This window comes from Brachyhypopomus gauderio, chromosome 15, assembly GCF_052324685.1.
Source record: "Brachyhypopomus gauderio isolate BG-103 chromosome 15, BGAUD_0.2, whole genome shotgun sequence".
NCBI classification, from domain to species: domain Eukaryota; kingdom Metazoa; phylum Chordata; class Actinopteri; order Gymnotiformes; family Hypopomidae; genus Brachyhypopomus; species Brachyhypopomus gauderio.
In genome coordinates this window covers 11403546-11424415 of record NC_135225.1, presented here as the reverse complement: position 1 = coordinate 11424415, position 20870 = coordinate 11403546, and the positions used below count along the sequence as shown (strand labels likewise).

The 20870-nt window shown below is 44.3% G+C and overlaps 1 protein-coding gene across 1 annotated transcript in view; it reads right to left on the bottom strand.

Annotated features, from left to right (window-relative positions):
• Positions 1–10096: 10096 nt before the first annotated feature.
• Positions 10097–20870, bottom strand: part of prim2 (DNA primase subunit 2) — a 44780-nt gene continuing 34006 nt past the window's right edge. The window contains exons 11-14 of the mRNA XM_076975387.1: positions 19092–19218; positions 18762–18844; positions 13054–13122; positions 10097–10504 (exon numbers count right to left, since the gene is read on the bottom strand). Coding sequence (XP_076831502.1) covers positions 10289–10504; positions 13054–13122; positions 18762–18844; positions 19092–19218 — 495 coding nt within the window. The 3' untranslated portion in view covers positions 10097–10288. The remainder of the gene's footprint in view (positions 10505–13053; positions 13123–18761; positions 18845–19091; positions 19219–20870) is intronic.

Genomic DNA, 20870 nt, shown 5'->3' with positions numbered 1-20870 from the left:
CAGGAGCAGAAATCATATATAGAAGTCATAGAAAGAGATTGCAGTCTGGGTAATATCTAATAATTATCAGACCTTTCTATGCAAACACATACCTGAGACATTAGAATGTGTTGAGAAAGGTACTCCTGGAATTTCCTTACTTGCATTTAAATGTGTACTGATGCACCACTTCCGGAGTAAAAACAAGGAGGTAAAAAATCTCAAGTTAAAAAATTATTTTGGTAAATGAAACTAAATTGAGGCAGCAATGTTAATGAACAAGACACAGAAATAAAAAGAAAGTTTCAAAGGCTGAAGACTGAAGACTAAGTAAACCACACATCAATGCCAAACCAGAGACGTGCACAACATTGCTATGAAAATGACTAATGTGTTTTAAGAGCTACTTACAGCTTGACTACTTTAACTTCTCTAATGAGAGCCAGAATGACGGGGATCAGAAGCCACCGTCCTGCCCAAGGCAACCGGCCGTGTCTAAAACACATGAACACAGGCGGCGCCGAGAGCACATGAAGTTAACCTCTTACAGTGAGGGAAAGGTGAAGAGCATCTGATAAAAATAAAATGCATTTCTATTTTCATTTCAGCAGCTGCTCTCATGAGTATGCCCTTCCAAGGCCCACTCCATCCCCAGCCCGGCTGGCCTGCACTGGGGCACATGGGCATTGTGTGATGTTCGTTACCCCAGCACTTTAGAATAAATCAATGAATAAATGCCTGTATTGGTCTTTTTTGATTTCTACATCTGTACATGTTTTTTTTTTTTTTTTTTTTTTTTTTTGACTAGGGACCCAAGAAATATCCAATATCCTTTCTTGGCGCTCTGATGAATTAAGGTTTAACAGTCCCAGGAGAGAAGAACGAGTGACTGGGCGCGAAAAGACAGAGAGACGCAGAAAGAGAGCGAGACGGACAGAGAGAAAGAGAGAGAGAGAATAGTCCTGATGAATGAGGAAGCGTGGAGTGGCTCATTTGTTTTCCTGTTCCCTGCAGCCTCAGCGGGTCATGGCGAGGGGGACCGAGCTGCCTGGCAGCCGTCCTGTCCTCCCACTGCGTGCTCACCCAGTGACACGCCACATCCAACACAAATGTATCACAGTTATTTGAGCCATATAGACCTGGAATAAAAGATGCTGGCCTGCAAATCTGGGCCTGTAGAACAGCATCAATAAAAGGAGCTCAGGAGAGCACGGAGCTCACAAGCCGCCAGACGCACCGTGGGATTCTGGAGGTTGGAGTGAAACGAGAGATGCTTGGGTATTTGTCCTTTTGAGTACGAATACACCACGTGTGCTCTCAGCAGATGCTGTTTACAGACCAGCCCAGGTCAGTCTGCGAAGAGCTATAGAAAAAAAACTATTCTTGCTGTTGAAATCTTATGGCCATATTGTTTCCAAAGACCAACGTATTGTTTCTACCTGGCCTGCACTTCTGCAGATAAGGGTTTGTTTGGAATGGTTTTGAATTACTGCAAATTGAAATCACACGACAAAGGGATTTCTGGTGCCTGAGGATGACCAATGGATGCACACTAGAGGTAGGAAACTCATTGAAAAGAAGTTTGACATAATTGTCATTATTAAACGAATAACTACTTGTAATCAGCATTTTAAATGGCTATTTAATATCCCATGTGAACAGCCAATTTATAAAATTACTGAATTATTTATAGTCTAGACAATATTGCACTATAACCCAAAATGGCATATGATACAGTGATGCCCATATTCTGTTTGACTCATAAAATGTTGACTTAATCATTTCAGCCCTCCAGGATGCTGTGGAAAATTTGAATGGTGGGTACTTTTGCAATAGAACGATTAAGAATGCCCTGGATTGTGTGACATGTAAATATGAATCTATAATGTACTAAACTTTCAGCCAATAACATGCAGTTCTACTCCAGATAGAGTTGGGGAGTAAGACCTCGCCATTCACCTCACTGAGTACAGGAATGTGTTCTTCATAGTAATCGTTGCTCACCACAATGGTCTGTAATGTCACAGGTCCTCGCAGCTGCAACGTATCAGAGGCGTTCTACTCAAAATCAGAGGCTGGGGCACTTCTACAATGGAGACTTTCCATAATTTTAAAAGCATATTTTCACCTCTCTCAGTGTACTTTTTTCCTGAGTCACACTGAACCAGTGTAATTGGTTTGTTGATGCTACAGGCCACCTGTTCCTGTTTCACCTTAAGATATTAATTGGATCAGTCTGTTCATAGCAGATGCAGTTGGAGTGCTAGATTATTTTCCTTTTTGTTGGAGTAATGTTTTTTTCCTTCTTCTTTTTTGAGATGATATGGATGGATGAGTCAACACTGCAAAATAGAATATATCTAGTAAAGATAAATGAAGCAACCTACAGGATGGATCGCAATTATACTAGAATGATCACAATTATGGTTCGCTCTCAGTTGAGATTCTATTAACTAAACTCAGTTTTCTGCCATCTGCTTCTAATCTGTTTTAGCACCAGTAACACAGCCTTAAGGCCGATTACACAATTTCAAATCCTTCTTTCAATGAACACACAAAAGATGCAGTACATACAAACTGAATAACATCTCCATATTTGATATTACATGCCAAACATTCTCTGTATGTCATCGTTCAATATTCAATATTACTAGCCAGTTGCAAAATATATCTTGCAAATCAGTTGTCCTCAATGAAAAATACCATCCAACCCTTCTGTTCAACACCCTTACATTTTCACTCCTTTGTCATCAGTCAAGAGTGCCAAAAGTCTTAGGTGATAGGTGATATTGTGGAAATGTCCCATTTAAAAGTGATGAACCCGTTGTCCCAGATGTCATGAAAAATTGAGTGCGTTACTCCTGACTGCCATGTGGGATTGGAGTGAGACCGTAGCTCAGAGCTCTCCCATCAGACATTTAGGTGAGTCATTTACAGCAATGCAGGTAACCGGCACTCTCCTGTCCAAACCCCTACATTTATGTCCTCACAGGAAAAGGAGGGGATGGAGGATACAGACCGTTAATAACTTCCCAGTGTCCCAGTCCTCTCAAATTCATTTGCATTTCTGAGGAGAGTAAGAAACTTGTGATCTGACAGGACTCCGAAGTGCTATCGGGGGTCTCAACTCCCACTGGTGTTCTATTGTCAGGAAAATACGCTGGCCGCCATAATGCCCTACTTCCTCATCGCCAATCCAGCGGCTCCGGCAGCTCCAGAGCAGATGTGTGGTCGCCAGGCAAGAAATTCACTCTCCACTCGAACGGCAAAACATCTTTTCTGTATTTTTGCGTGAACCTCTAGCGTACTGGTCTTGTACGTCTGCTAGCTGGGCTTTGATCAGCCTGAAGCTCTACAAGGAGAGAAAAAACAATTACAGATGTGCTCAGTGCTCATAAACGCACTCAAGCGGAAATTTTAGGAGGAAGTGTGTGCTCATTTCTGTGACACTTCTGCCCAATTATTTATTTTTTTTCCTTCAATTCTCAAAGCAAAGACTTTGCGTCCATTTAATCTGCATGTAAATTACGTGTTTCTGAGTTACTTGGGTTGTAGATTGTGCTGGTGCTGTGGGGCCGTAGTGAATGGTTTGCAAAGCGTGAATGTAAAGTCAGATAGCGATGAGGCAGAGCGCAAACTTTATTAGCGTGTCGTTTTGCCCTTCTAAACAAACACGTAGCCCCCTTTCCTGGCAGCTGCTACAATAATCCATCAGTCCAGGCCTAGATTAAAAACGAAACCAGATGACAAGGTCAAAAACTAATTTTCAGACACAGTTGGGATCTAAATAGAGACCTAAGTCTGTGTGTAGCACAACTTCAGCTGCTGTTTGCTCGCAAAGCTCGAGTGGGATCTAGCAGGAGCAGGTCACGACGGCACAATTAATAAATTGGGCCGACCATAAAAGTCGAGCTCCTAACTCTTCAGGGATTTTGAACAGTCCATCCTGTGGGACCTAGCTACATTAGCACAGGCTAGCATGATTTATGGTGGAGGGCAGCCAATACTCTGTGGTTTTGAAAGACAGGCCCTCGAAAATGCACGGTTGTTGGGGGTGGGGGGGTGGGGATGGACGACGACTCACTTTAAACACATGACCTGCATTTCTCTACTTAATGGAATTTTGGAATGGGATCAAACATAACACTCACTGAAATGCAATATTCAAAAGGTGATAATGGAAAAACATGTCTGAGAGCAATCTGGCACAGCGAGGGCCGCAGTCCCTAAGCTCTTCCCGCATAAATTAAATTTATGAACAGTGTATTTCATTTCCTGCGTGCTACGCGATATGCAACACCTCCAGATCAAGAAAAGTGGACAGTCTCCGACCTGCAGGGAATCCTCTGCCATCAGTAACTGGTTAATAATTGTGATGCACTCCATATAATTTAGGATGTAGGGCTAGGATGTGTGGGGGAAAAACTTGCAGTATAGAGTTGTTCTATGGGCCAATGTATTGTAATCTCCTAAGAGGTCATTAAGAAAGCTCTTTTCAATTATGGGGAAGTTCATTGCACCTTCGTGATGAAGAAAGTCCTGTTTCTCCCACCAAGGACACTACCATCCTGAGGCTTGAGCTTACAGCGACAGTTCTCAGTCAAGGTGAGCAATTTGTTTAAGAAGAAATGGGTTGAGGTTGATGCTAAATATTTCTGTATTGATTCAAAGGTTATCCTTGGGTACACTGGTAATGAGGCTCGCTGGCTTCACACCTTTGTAACCAATCGTCTTCAAAGAATAGACCTCCGTACAACAGCTCAACAACGGCATTATGTTCCAACTAAAATTCACCCTGGAGATTATGCATCTCGAGGCCTTGGAGTTAATGACCTTTTAAAAACTAAGTGGTTTAGCGGCTCTGAAGATTGTTTTTGGAAGTGTTGTAGAGCTACCTTTAGGAGATCCTTTATGAAATTCTGAAGTGAAAGTTCAGGTATTTTACTCAAGGAACGTGGAGACGAGTTTAGCAGATCATTTGATCCATTTCTCATCCTGGGCCCGAACCCCTCGACGTGCTGCTCACTTTCTACATCCCTAAGAAGGGCAAATCAAGTCATACTATATTGATATAAAGGGAAATGGCAGTACTTGCTGCAATTACGGATTTGCAAGGACAAATGTGCATGTCAGTCTTTGTGTGAAAGAGGAATAAAGGATGCATAGATCATCAGTCGCCATCTATGATTCAACAGGAATGCTACATTCAGTGTGTCAGTGCCTGTGGGCAGTCGCCGTCAGCTGGATCACTGCGCTTTGGCCAATGCACTCAACCTCTTGCTTTTTGTTCACCAGTACCACCTGTGATCTACACACACGTGGGTGCACATTTTGTGCTTGAACGTTCTTTCTGTAATGCATCACATTTCTTTAGCTGTACTTTCCAAATAAATGGGCAGCTTTTCCTAAGCTGCATCATAATTCACACAAATAAGTAAGACTTGTAGAACACCTTCCACATACCTACGGTTTTACACAGACAAGACAAAAAAAACCCCCAAACATATAAATGCAAACACACACTGAGATACCAAACCAAAAACAAAGGACATTCTGGTTAAGCCTTAGCATACCTCATAAAACATCACCATATCTCATCTGTAGTTCCATCACCTCAGATGGAGAGCTTCCTCCTCCCAGGATACAACAGCAGCTGCTGCTAAGAGACAGGAAGAGGCTGACTGATTACCCCGAGAGGAAACAGCAGATTAGAGTAAAGCATGTAACACAGAACCCAGAGCGTGAAAGCTAAATTACTTCCTTGTCAGTCAAATGGGTTTAGAAGCATTTGGTGTTGTGAATTTCAGTGTAAAAAAAATAAATAAATAAAATAAAATTCACCTAAATACCAGTCCTGTCCAATCTGAAGCTGCTGTCTGGCTAGCCTGATGACCTCTCCCACAAACAAAAGTGTCATTGCCATTTACTTCCTTCTGTTGCTTAAGTTGACAGTTGGAGTATCAAATGATATAGATTTCCAGTCATGAATTTGCAGCTTGGTTTATAAGGAGTTCAAACAGTGTTTTTAATGAATTAGCAATGAGTAGGCCTTAGATTTAAGCACCTAAAAGACAGGCCTGAAATCCAATCCTGCTTGACTCTTTTACGTTAGCTGTTACTTGTGTGGGTGATGTGAGACAGCTGGTGACTCTCTCCAGCATTAGATTCATACGATCGGATTGACGAAGGAAGTGTGACACCAGCAGAACCTCCAGAGAAGCAGTGTCCTCCTCAGCCACGCACAGATCAAGCCCCCAGCTCTCCTGCTGAAGTGAGCAGGACCACTGGTGGGCTCTCCTGTCACATGCCCCTTCCCACCTAACAGTAGGATCGCTATACTGGCTGCTATTGCCACACAGCGCATGATCAACTGCACCCACGCACACGCGAACACACACTGGCTACCTGCCCCCAACTTTGACACGCAGAGGAACAAACTGTCAAAGAACCAAAGATTAGTCGATGTAGCTACTCAACTTTACTTGCATATTGTTACACATGGATTCAGAGCAAGAAAAAAGGGTGGAACGAGAACCTGAGAAAACCTGAAGGAAGAATAAGTGGGAGCAGGTGAGAGAATGACAGGTAGAGATGAGTGCAATCCTCTGCAGCCCAGCGAGTGCACGAGAGGCCCCGGCTAATTAGTCAATGTCTGGACAGATTAGGAGCAAGTTAGAGTGCAGAGGCAGAAGGAGATCGCAGTGTCTGCTGTGTCATTAAGTGCCAGGGAAGGCAAAGCCTATAGAGGAAGTGGAGACCTCCTAAGTGAGCGGACTGGCTGTGGCAAGAGACCTCACGCCCTGGGGCCTTCAGGGCAAAGACAACGTGGGAATAACAAAGACTTCTCAGAGCCATAAAAGGAAAGAGACAAGGAAAGGCAATACAGATTAACTGCAGAACCTGCATACAAACACCAAGCCAAATGCCTTCCAAGCTTCCTACCGCCAAATTCATGCTGTTTATTATCCATAGATGATTGTTTTTCTTCCAAGTAAAAACACACACATGGAGGTTACCACTGCACACTACTATTTGAGCTGATGAAACCCATGACAAGATCTATAAACAAATTAGCAAAGAAATGAACGCTAACAAAATACATCAATGCAGAACAATTTATATGTAAAGCCAGAGATGCTCAGATTAGAAGAGACAAGCATGACTCTCTTCAGAGGCATCTTCAACACCATTACAAGTTTAGAACACTGGGGATTCAACACTGTCCAGCGTTTTCCTAACACAATAAGATCTAGTAACTACTAAAGGTTACATTTTAAAAAAGCATTAAAACCTCAGCATTCCAGAGCATAGCCTTACAAACATTAGACCGAGCAAGAGGATTTCCGGATGCCCAAAAGCCCGAAAAAAAAGAAAGAAACAACCATTTAAGATTCAGGTTGAAGAGGAGACAAAAAAGTAGTTTTAACAAAAGCGTTGAGCAGAGTATCCAGAAGACATGGAGTGTCTCGGCGAGTCCAGCACCAGCACGGCCCTTCTCGCCCCGCCCCACCTGCTCACTAATAGCACCCTTATGAAAGAGGGTCAAATGGAACTAATTATCACACGGAGGTTTGACAGCACGCTGCGGCCGCAAGGGAGAACCGCAGAGCTCTAAGTGTGCTCTCACCAAGCCCCCATTTCATCTGCAGCGTGAGGTACACGCTGCTTTAAAGTGAATGTTCGCACGACTAGCAATTTCCAAGCTCCCCCCTGTCCACCTGAAGAGTGGAGTGAGCAGTAACAGGTCTGACGATGGACCCATGCGGTGTGTGGTACCTGAACCGTGATGAGAACCGGCAGCTTGTGTGTGCCGCAAACAGAACAACCCTACAGCACGGTATTCTATATTGTATAGCAAACACCAGTAAATAACGGACACCTATCTATCTCGCTTTCAGAAGATGAATGGAATGAAATTACCCACTCCGGCAGGTGGGAGAAAAGGCGTTACCAGTTCAAGACATGTTTGGATCAACTGACCACTCCCACCACCTTGACCACTCCTCCAAGAGGCCTCTGGTCTGCATAGTAATGAAAGAAATGACAAATCATAACAAGAGTCACCGTACTCTAGAATATTGGCAGCAAATCCATTCGTTAAGGTGAACACAGTACTGATTCAAAGATGCCAGCAGCCCGAGATAAAAGGAACAGCTTTGTCGGTTACAGTGAAGCACTAAAAAGTATTAAATATCAAATACCCTTTCTGACAACATCCGTGCTGTGCAGTTAATATTCAACTACCTTATTATTTAGTGCAAATCCCTCGTAAAGCTCCACACTCAGATTCAGAAAGCAAACGGCGTCTGAGCGGATCCGAGCGGAGCCAGCTGTTCTTGGTGCACTGCGTAACGGGTCCCGCTGCCGAGGCGTCCCGAGCACACCTGCTCCCATGTGGCCAGCATGCAAAGCTAACGAAAAACAGGGCTGAATCCTGGTACTCCCTGCCGATACAGCACCTCACTTAAGTTTAATGAAAAGAAATTCTTTCACTTCTTCAAGGAGAGAATTAACTATTTGGGTGAGGCTTGCAATCTCCAAAGAAGCTTTTTTTGTAGTTTTTTAAGTATATGATTGTTTGAAAATGATAAATGCTTCATATTCGGTTCTCTGACAAATAATGATTCCAGTGTACATGATTCCAAATGGAACGAATGACTACACTGAAATCTGGCTCTTTAAAAGAGGTAAATTCTTTTGAAAGCTAAGCAAAAGGCTCGAGTTTGGAGGCCAGTCAACATACGTGGACAATGAAACAGTAGGATCTTTTTGTTTTAACCAGAGAGAAAGCAATAGAGAAAACATGACCATGAACACGAATGTTTGCAAAAATACTAGCCACATTACATAAAACTGGGCTGAAAGCATATGCATATTCAAAGCTAGAAGCATTCATTAAATTTGTCCCTTAATGGCACCATTACTTGTCTTTTCCCTACTGGGGGGTCCCATTTGCATTCACAATGCAGGTCCAACACCGCAGTGCCTCTAATTGCCTCTAAATTTAGCAAGCCAAGCTTGTCCTGGGTGCGCAGTGAGAGGCGAACAAGACCATTAGAGGCGAGGGAAGGGGGGGGGGGGTGCTGCAGGGTTTGATCATGCTAAGGGCACATTTAAATGCACAGGGACGTGTTTTCAGCTGGAACACCTGAAATGTCACATTCACTCCACAACGGTGGGAAATCACGATAAGCACAAATGGCAACGAAAGAAAAAGTTTAAATACTTGGCATTCCTTTAAAAAAAAGCAAAAAGAAAACTGTCTATTACAAGCCCATTTATACACAGTGATCCTTCCCCTTTCTGTTTAGTCACAACAGATAACAGAGAAAGATTTAAAGGCTTAGATGTAAAAGCTTTAGAGGATTTAGCCACGAGACGTGCTTGCTGGAAGGAAGATGTGGCACAGCGGAGACCAAAATCAACACCATTTTCTACAGAATGTCCTTGAGCCGCATCACAAAGCAGAACTCACATGGCAAATATATTCTGCCACTATTTTGGGTAGGTTAGGACTTAGGAACTTACTTCCAGTCTGCATAATACTCTATTCTGAGAACATCTAGACCAGTTTTTTTCCCATTTCAAACCAAGTTTGGTAAACTGCTTACTTTAAATGATTCTGAGAAATATGGGGTATCAATACAAACACTAACTACTATAGTAATTGTATTGCCTATATAAACTTTCATGCTCAAATCAACTTAAAATGTTTCCAAAATACAAATCAATGTATTGCATGTCTCACATGCAATTCTATTTTAAAAATGTGACATTAACAAGAATAGACCAAACAAACAAGATCTGCTGAACAAAAATGCAGCAAAGGTTTGGGGAGATGAAACACGGCACAACGCTGGCACCACTCCATAACGAGCATGTACGAGAACCTCTCTAGGGACTCTGGGGAAACATTTCCGCTCAATGCTCAAGCCATCATCATTACCCCAGAGCCACGCCAATAGTCTTCCTCACTTCCAACAGGCAGAAGACCCGAACCTACAAAACGCTGCCCGACAGGGGGTTTGTGGAGGTGCATTAGAAAAACATGCTGTTGGGTCACTACGGAAACACGAAACAGGACAAGTCTTTGTTTTCCATGAAATTTTATTTGTTTTTTTTTTGTTGCCACAATATCAAGTGAACAAACTCAGTTCAGAAGTACTAGATCACCATTTCATGTAAATATTTATATTAAAAATATTTTTGTATTCAAAAATGACAAATTGGTAACAAACAAACTGTAATAAACAAGAGATGACCAAGAGATGACAAAATGACCAAAACATTGGTCATTTTGTCAGTACATCTATTCGTCAAGGAAGAAGGAATCCAAGTCTCCCATATCCTCCAGGGTCTGGGCACTGCTGGGCTGGGCTGTGCTCGGAGCACTACGGCCTGTGTTCTCCTGCGCTTTTTGGAAAAGCTCCACCTCTTTCTTAACCTCCTTACCTCCGCCAAGCAGTTTCTGACTCTCCGTGAAGTACTGGTTTGGGTGGTTCAGAGAAAATCCAGCATCTTCAACCTGTTCGGAGGCATCAGAAAGTTTAGACTGTTCCACAACCTTCGAGCACAGTGAGCCATTAAATGGACAGCTCAGAGCTGTGGGCTTGTTTATGGAAATGAAATTCCTTCGCAAGGCAAGAACAGGCAACCTCGTCTTCCTCACCTCGTCTTCCTCACTGTGCATGAGGCTGAACGTGGATGCGCTTTGAAGCTGCACCTGTGGTGTCTCCAGACCACAGTTGCGACCATTGTTTAAAGCAAATGGAAGCAGACTGTTCAACTGTACTTGAACCACCGGGACACCACCAGGGTCCTGCCCACCCCACAGCCCTCCAGAAATAAATCAAAGATCTGAGCCCTTCCTTATCTCCAAGGAGGGGGGGGCTTGGGCTTGGGTCACCAGCAGTGTTTAAGTGGCAAACTGAGCGATCCATTACACAGAGATCCATTTCAGGGTGTTACCGCATTACAGCAAACCCGCACTGAAGTGGCCGCTTGGTGACAAATGAAAAATGCATAAACATGAAAGCGTCTAAGCCGGGCCTCGGAAATGAATCAATCCAGAGGGGTTTTGGAGAGAGCTCATTTCTGAAAGCCTCTGCTTGCGAGCGAGGGACAGTGTCTGTCAGAACGCCTCCCGGCTGCCTTTTCATTACAGTCTCTAGCGCTTGATTTATTGCCCTTGTGTAAATATTTCATTGGTGAAGTATTACATTTGGACCTTTAATAAATGTTGCCAGGGAGGAAGAAACCAGGGCCGATCTGTCTGTTCTCACTCCTGGATGCGCAAGCGGGTGGGACACATGGCGGTGATTAAAATCCTGACTCTTAACCCATCCGCCATGCGCTCATGCCCATGATGACTCCTGCATTCCACATCACACAATGGGGCGGGGACACAGAACCCACTGATGCATCAAAAAGTATTTACTGTGTGCTTTAATGTCAGAGATGCCACTTCATACAACTGACTTAATATACGACTCATGAATTTCTGATATGTGGTTTTCATTGGAGCTGGAATTTAGGGGCAGTTCATCTTTCGAGTCTTGTTATCGTGGACCGTTCATCTGAATGGCCATCGCATTCGTTCTGGGGGGCTATAAGTTACTCACGTTGTCTTGCTTGTAGCTATTCGTTATCGGCAATATCCTCTGGCACTTTCTGCCCCAAGGCTAACTGCTAAATAGTGCCCATGGAGCACAGATACACTGCCATTTCCACCAATAGCCATTAATAGCTATTATATGCTGTCAATGCTAGTTTGAGAACACTAAGGGAAGGGTGGCCGGACACAAACCTGCACATAAAACATCGTTTTAATGGGGAGCAATTTGGCGCCAGGCATTTATGAACTCACTCAGAAATACTGGGCCTGTGTCTTTATAGACATTAAAATGTGAAACACAGCAGCAGTAACCTACAGGACAGAGACCAACGGTTCTGCCTTTAAATATTCCACTGATACCCATCCACATGTGACCACGCCCCACAACCCACTCGCCCCGCCCCCATCCATTACACTGACCAATTATATTACACATGGATAAAACTGTTTTTCCTATCTACTGGTATAGTATGGAGTGCAACTCGAATGTCCATATATAATTCATCCATCAAGTGGGTTTTTTAAAGCTTATATTGAAGTGCCTGGTGCTGACAAGTGGTTTAACTTTCCAGCACCATATATAGGGTTTTTCACTCCTTCATCTCTGAGCCTCAGACGCATCTTGAATCACTCTGATGACAAACATTTGAAAGGTTTACCTCTCACTTTCATATCAAAGACTCGCTCCTTTTCACTTTTCAAATTAACCTGTCAGCAAGCAGATAGTGGCTGTCTGCTCTGCACAGGTGTGCTCACACATTTTTAGCCCTAACCTGTCAACAGGGCCCGTCTCGTAGTCGAGGGACGGGACACGTGCCATAAAGCTAATCCGGACTGACACAGTTTGACAACATTAGTGCCCGTGCTTGCGCATGTGAGTTTGGGCGGATCGTGCAGCTCCAATGGCGTGTCCACAGCCTCCTGACTAAATACCAAACGCACAGCAGGGGCAGAAAACGCCAAACCAAACCAGCACACTCACCAACATGTGCACTCACTCTTCTGCTTTCCCACTGGCTCTGACCCACAAATCCAGAGCTTTTATGGCCTGGTTTATAGAACACAGCACTGAACTTAGGAATTCATGCTGGAGCAAACCAAACGTTTGGTTCCAACAGAACCTGGGAACTTATCTCCTGGTTCTAGCACACAACTCTGGACTGCTTGTTCCACACTTCTGCCTTTCCAAACATCTACGGAACAACAACGACCTTGAATGTGACCAAAACTGCTGATGCAAGGGTCTCCAAATAAAAAAAAAAAATCAAATATATTAAAAATTCATACAGGGGAAAATTAATCTTAAGTGCTATAATAAACCCATAAAAATTAAGCATGCCTGACAGGTAATGATGGATGTGATTACAGTGGCAGATCTGTGTGGAGCCTTTTGGGCTGAGCAGTGGAGCTGCCACAAACAGGCCCGATTAAACGATGGCAGAGCGAATAGCATGCCTTACATTGTGTGTCAGCTCAAAGTACTTCTGGCAGGCGAGCTGGTAGTGCATTCCCTTGACAAGGTCCAAAATCTGTAAAACAAACAGAGGAGAGAGAGAGGGAGAGAGAGAGAGAGAGAGAGGGAGAGAGAGAGAGAGAGAGAGAGAGAGAGAGGAGAGAGGGAGAGTGAGAGAGAGAGAGAGAGAGAGAGAGAGAGAGAGGGAGAGAGGGAGAGAGAGAGTGGATGAGAGAGAGAGAGAGAGAGAGGGGAGAGAGAGAGAGAGGGAGAGTGAGAGAGAGAGAGGGAGAGAGAGAGAGTGAGGGAGAGGGAGAGGGAGAGTGAGGGAGAGAGAGAGAGAGAGAGGAGCTGTTAGGTGATATACCGGCTGACCACTGCTCGTGGTGCTCTCTTGCCCTTTAGGGTTAGGGTCTTCCTTCTCCCTCTCCTTATATCATACGGTATCTTTACACATGCAAAGATGCTGTCAGCTGTTAAGATTGAACCCGTCTGTAAATGTGACTATCATGTTTCTCCTGACACATCAGATACATTTGCAAACAAAATACAGAATCGCTGGTTAATTCATTCTAAGCTCAAGTTCTGGTAGAGCTATGATTCCCAGAGGAGCTGTAATTTGGCCATAGAAACGTAGTTCATAAGCATAAGCTAAGGCTGGTCAACTTGCAAACCTTAACTCAAAATGTGTCTAGTGGGCCCTGTGCCCGCCTTGGATAACTGACAGTGGAAAAACAGAGTGGCTGGAAAAGCGAGACAGTTCAGCATGGAGGAGGACAGCTGGGTTCAGCCACGGTGCAGCAAGTCTGCAGAACCTTCTCCACCTGCTGCCTGCACACACACAGCTGTACGACACCGCAGATGTTTAGGCTTGAGAAATGATGATCGCCATCAAAGGGGGGTTACTTTTAGATTTATATTTAATGACTTCAAATTACAGAAACAGCACTAAAAGTGCACTAAAAAGACAAAAGTAATAATAATTATAAATTATTCATATTAGCAGTGATTAGCACACGCAAATTGATTTTTAGAGGGAATTAGCATATGAATGCCAGTAATTTGCCTGATTATCTCTAGGATATTTAGCATGAACATAAAGCATCATTACATTCTACATTCAACTTTGTGATTTCAGGGAGCTCATGGTTGTGTGGATAACTAGAAATCACCGCCTGCAACGAGGCGCAAGGTGAACAAACTGTAAAACGACACGAGAAGCCTCGTGCGTGTTCTCTTAACTTCTAGATGAAACTACTGCGCCGTAGTTTTAGCTTGCTGTCTTTTAAAGTAAGCTTCAGCTGGTTTAGAATATAGCAGCTCAAGTCCTAAACGGGAAAAGGAAGTCAGACGCTATTACTTCAGTCTTGTTCAATTTATGCTGACTCCTTTTAAGTTCTGCATTGACTACAAAGCCTTGCTTATGAAATGTAAAGCCCTTAATAGTCTGGCTGCAGCATATCTGGCTGATCTGCAGTATTGCAGCGTATCCCAACCACTTTGCTTAGTTGAGGGAGGCTTACTGCTAATTCCTAAGCCCACTCATGACTCAGCTGGTTGAAGACTTTCTTCTGTGTAGCTCCTGCACATTTTAAAATTAACAACTGTCTGTATTTTCTTGTATGCTTGTATCCTGTTGTATTTTAATGGGGCTACTGTTTTATTATACTATATTATACTATACTGTTTAATCTCTTATGTAAAATGTGTTGAAACTAAAAGAAACAATATATGAGTAAAGATTACTGCGGTTGTTGTAACGAATCAATTAACTGCAGCCTTCTGCCAATAATCAGCACGGGCCAAAAAACGATGGTGAGTGGAATGTGCAGCGGTGAGAGCAGACGACAGCTGTCTGTGGCCATGGTGGTTACACACAATCCTGCATTATCCTGCTCTCCCCTCCGCCGATGAACCGCACGCAGCACATGGGGTTCTCCGCTGCTCCAGCACCTCCAGAAGTGAAGGTCACGCAGCGCTGGGTGCACACCGGAGTGAGCGGACACTCCCGTCTCCTACGGAAGGTCCTAGCAGCCTCTCCCGCCTGCCCCTCCCGCCCGCGCCTCCCCACCTCCCGCCCGCGCCCTCCCTCCCGCGCCGCCCTCCGCCGTCACCCTGTCACCAGACGGCGTGGCTGAGGAGTCTGATGTTCTGCATTTTAATTGCACTCCCACGTGTGGATCCCACTCCTCTCGCGTTCGCTGGGTTTGTGAGATGACCTGGCGCACTAGTCCTGCTCTGTGGGGAGAGGAGGCGGTGTGTGTGTGTGTGTGTGTGTGTGTGTGTGTGTGTGTGTGTGTGTGTGTGTGCACGCGCGCGCCACTGCTCTGCGCCCAGCTGTCCAGGGCCCTCTGCGCAGCCCCACACTGTAAGGGCCCGCCTGGGGTCACAGTAGGAATTGGGAGTTTGACAGGAAACGCACAGGCCCTGGGCTGACACGTCAGGCTGTGTTAGCGAGCTGTCTGCCATTTCCCTCGTGCCGGACATGCCGGCCACCTCAGCACCCAGAGCAAAGCAAACAGATGGCAGGTCCTTAGTCAAGAACACCGCCAGCAGGTTTTTTAACATCACAGCAAGCTGCTCGGATCGCACTGGTCCAAGGGGATCGCGCTGTTTGGACCGCACTGGTCCAAGGGGACCGAGTTGCTCAGACCGGATTGGTCTGAGGGAACAGCGCTGCTTGGACCACACTGGTTGGAAGAGTCAGAGCTGCTCAGACCACAAAGGTCCAAGGGTCGTTCCAAGCAAACAGCTCTTCCCCACTTCTCTAAAGCATCTGCAGCCCAATCTCTACACGTAGTTACATTGACGGACATCCTGTGTCATGAGCTGGAGTCAGACACAGAACGCAGGACAAATATATTCACAATGCACAATCAAGCCGGTTTCTCCTAAGTCCACTAACAAAATGAAACAGATTGCAGGCCAGCGCTCACGTCTGGTCGAGAGCCTTGGAACAGGCCACTTTTAATTTTTTTTTTGGCTGTTAGGAAGACGGAATGAACGTCTCTGAAAAATAAATCAGAAAAAAAACCCTTCCAATCTAATACCCATCAAACTCCTAGACTATGACACAGTGAGCGTGTCAAAATGGACTGAAACTGAATACTTTTTAAGGTATTATGAATAAATATATTTAAGACTTAACTTTACAGTCTAATTACAAGTAGTCCATTATTCACATTGGCGTCTGAGGCTAATAACTCCATGAGCACATTACTGCAGTCCATGGCAATTTCACTTTATTGCCAGTTCTACTGAACATTATTTAACATCTTAAAAAGTATGTTTTAAAGGATTGGTTGTCAAATCCGAGGTCACAGACTTCACGTGGGTTACACAGAAAAAAAGACTGGTGGGTGAAATTTGTAGATGTGCTGTCATCTTCAATAAGGGGGGGTAGGGGAGGAGGGGGGGGGGGGGGGGGGGGGTTTACTGGGAGCCAAGGGAAGGGGTCCAGTTCCCTCCCAGTCCAACAGGACATTGGTGTTAACCTTTGGACTGGGCTGCACTGCAGTCATCTGTTATTCCTAGACGCTGTACAGTATTTATTTTTTGCATATTTGTTTCACGTTCGGCGAGTGCATGTATATGAAAGGTGCTAATGAATTGAACATGAAATATTATATTGTATTTTGGAAGCAGGCCCCACAGTCATGGCGGACTCTGACCGGATCATATCGGACAGATTTATTTGCTCTGCAACGTCGCTCTACACCGCCACACAGGCCGTTATCCAACAGAACGCCACATGAACGTCTGCTACACTACATTTACACTACACAGCCCAAAACTAATGGGTTCACCATCGTACCATCGATGTGGGAGGGATAACATTACTGTTGGCTGTCAGAGCGACACTAGCTAATCCTGTGTGTGTGTGTTCTGCTGTCCATATATCACAGAGTGCTAGTTAGCTAGAAGAAGCTGGGAGACTCTCACCCTAGAGTCCGAAAAACCTCGCTAGCAAACGAAAGTGGGGAAGCAAAAAAAAAAAAAAAAACTTAAAAGGCACCATGAATCAGAAACCACACTGTATTTTACTTCTAAAGAGATACATTTTAGAATCGAAACATGGAAAAATACATTTTATACATTGGTAAAAGGACTGCATCGTGACATTTTGGCAAGACTAAAATGGAATCACATTTGCATCCTAGGCTGAACTCTATGTACTACAGAGCATTCTGACTACAGAATACTTTTATCTGTAACTGTATTCTTGAAACAGTGTTGGGTAAAATGTCTCAATCAATCTGGTATTCTCCAATATTCCACCATCTTCAAAATGTAAAAATTCAAGCCACCGGGCACTAACCCTGGGATTCTAGGTAAAGGGAGCAACTGTATTTAAAGCAAATCACCAAATATACACCTAATAGTGTTGCTGCTGTCAGGCGAACTAGCTGGAAAAACAGCGCCAAGACACTGCATAATATTTATTGCCCATGATGACAAACCAAAAGAAGTAAGCAATAGTCACGGGACACTAACTAAACCAGAATTTGTTCCAGTTAATAAATAATTTAGCAATTAGGAAATAGTGCTCAATATGAAAAAGGAGTTAACCTTCAGGTTGCCTCTAAGTAAAAAGACTGTTCAGGACCAACACAGTGTCGAGACTGACAGAGTAACAGACTCCACACAGTACTTTTTCAGTGAGGTCTATGTAGTTTTACACGATCACCAAAAGTCAGGTGACATTCGTATCGCATGAAGCCCCGCGAGTGAGGCTTATCTGGTGTCTGAACGTCAGTGTGGTCATCAGAATGACCCTCGGTATTGTTGACAGACAATTGGTATGTGTACGGTCGTATTATTCTCATTCACTCTTGCAACATTTTATTCAGTTCTGTCCGAGTAATGTAACAGGCTGTGAATCTGACAGCGGGCTGTCAATCAAAGCACTCACTGGAACATTAGGACCAGGCCCAGACTTCTCTCAGCTAAAACTGATCAGCCAGTTGGGTGGGTTTTTGCAGCAGTGTTTTTTCATATTTCTGTTACTGTTTTCTGGTTTGTTTGTGTTCTTCAGTAAACTTGTTGAATGTTTATACAAGACTATTTAAAATCCACTAACACCTAAGATCAAGCAAATAGATTCAGATTTTTATTTAATTAAAATTTTTTTTTTTTTTTTTTTGGGGGGGGGGGGGGGGGGGGGGTAGTAGGGGGAACACACACTGGGATCAAGAAAAGGCAGATTTTGAGCCATTTGCCAGGATATTTAATCATTCTGACCACATAATCAAATGTCTTGAATACACTGGAACCTGAGGTTTGGAACGAAATAGCTACATGATCTATAAAAACAGGTCAGGGCCAGTATAAGTGGAACAGTATAATCAGGTCACATAAGCTTACATCTCAGTATAGATCAAATATTTGACTTGTGGTTTGGAAAGAAATGGATTAATACGTTCATTTAACACTATGAAGGTCAACTGAACAATCTATAGGACATAAGTGAGAACTGGAACTATATATAAACCTTGAGGTGCTTGTCCATCCCTGTTCACAAATACTTTTATTCAGATGCAAATCCATTGGCTTATTTTCAGGTAAACATACTCAATCTGGCTACAGCACACAACACTGAGCTCAGATTCAGGGCTCCTAAGTGCCCCTTTTAATCCTGCCTGGAAAGATGCGGAGTGTGAGAAGCCACCCCACGGTGTGTGTGTGTGCGTGTGCGTGTGTGTGTGTGAGACTCACCTCAACAATCCCACCGGGACCGACCTTGTATGCCTGCAGCTTCTGTTTCAGGAGCTCGGGGTCACTGTGTCGGAACGGACACCCTGGGAGGACGAGAGGGTGCGAGGAAGGAGGAGGGGGCGGATAAGAGTGCGCGAGTACTCGTAGCGTAATTAGCCCAGTAATTATTACCCCAGCCACCTCATTTAGAATATCTGCCACGATTAATTGTTAGTTTGTTTTGTGGTCATAACGTAAAAGACATGTTTGTTCATGAGTCATTATGTGCAATGATCCCGAGTCCTCGTTACAGAAGGACAAAGTGGACAGGTGACGTTGGCCGTGACTCACCGTGGTAGTCGCCTTGGCTGGGTGGGTTGGACAGCACCACCTTCATGCAGCTGTAGGGGGTGTAGTCTGTTCGCTTGCCTTCCTTCCCAAACATGTGGCGGATGCTGTAGGCATATGCTTTGTCAAACTGGGGAGTGAGACAGAGAGAGTGAGTGGGTGGAGGAGTGGGACGGCGAGAGAGAGAGGTGTGTGGTGTGTTGTGTGTGTGTCAAATCAAGGAACAGAACATAACAGAACAGCGAGAGCGATGAGGGGTAGGGGGAGTGGGTTGAGAGTGTTGCGGTTGTAGGCTGAAAAAGATGTTGTCATTCATCAAGAGGACCGTGGCAGCCCCCCCCCCCCCCAACCCCCCACCCCCCCAAATGAAATATAGAGCTATTAGTGCGGCCCTGCTGCAGAGGTGCTGCCAAACTACACATAGCTGTGCCTGGATTAGAGATAATGGGTCTACTCCCTGGATCTGTCTGCTTCCTCTGAACACACTCGTACCCTGTTAGACTACTGCATACTCTGGAAAATCATTAAAACAAAAAAAAAAGAGAGAAAACAAAGTAACCTATATACCCACAGAAGTCTCTAGACATTCAGATTACAGTCATCAGCATTAATTATGACAGTAATAATAATCTCCATGAATGGATAAACACAATTTTCATCATAAAAATGTCAAATATTCTACATTAAAAAGTATCTAAAAAAATATATATTTTCTTCAAGATGAGAAACTGGATTGCTAAAAGGAGATGGAAGAGATTACATCGACAGATTATTATCATACAAATCAAAACCCTGATGTGAATTCTACATCTAATCACTCTTAAAATCTTACTTTTGCTTTGCACAGCAATTTCCGGGTTGGGAAAGAACAACCCCAAAAACCTACTGCATGTACTCTCTGACTTGAGAAATATTGCATATGCTTAGGAAACCATTATAGTGTTAGCATTCGATGAGGGTCACTGCATTCAATCTCGGTGGTGAACTCAATACAACAATCATATACATTCTGGTATCCATTCGGAGTGAGTGCAGCCTCCCCTTAGCTGTTCGTCAGGCCCAGGAATAAGGAGGCGTTCATTATGCACTGCACTCTGAGGCCATTACTACTCTAATAAAAACTCCGAACTTGCCAAGGTGACTGCACACAATGTTGTCGTTAAAGAGGCAATAAAATTAACTTATCCACACTGATATCATGAGAATGGTGGATGGATTTAGTCAAAACGCACAAGGTCAGGCATATAGACGGGGGGGGGGGGGGGGGGCTCCTACTATGTTCTAACTGAACTTCAGTCAAAATCCTTCTCCTTTATAAATTTCATTTGAGTTGGGAAAAACAAGCTGAAAGCATGCGGCATCGTTGAGGTGACATTGCTGTGGTGTCAAGACACCGACAGAACGCAGAACGAAACCCCAGTGTCCACGCGGGCAGACCTTCTCCAGCCTAACGGGGAGACCTTCTCCAGCCTAGGGGCAGACCTTCTCCAGCCTAGCGGGCAGACCTTCTCCAGCCTCGTGGGCAGACCTTCTCCAGCCTAGCGGGCAGACCAACGCTGCCTCTGCCTCACGTACCGCATGCGCAGCTCATTCAAATGAAACTAATTACTGCACTAATGTCAACAGCCGCATGTTTAATGTATGCAAATAGCACATCATAGGCCTTTCAAACCTGCTCTGAGGGGAAGCTTGGGGGAGAAGTTCAGGACTGAAATAAACTGGCAGCAGTGTGTAAAAAGGCTTCCACCACCAGCTGCAACGAGGCAGTAGGGACACTACTGA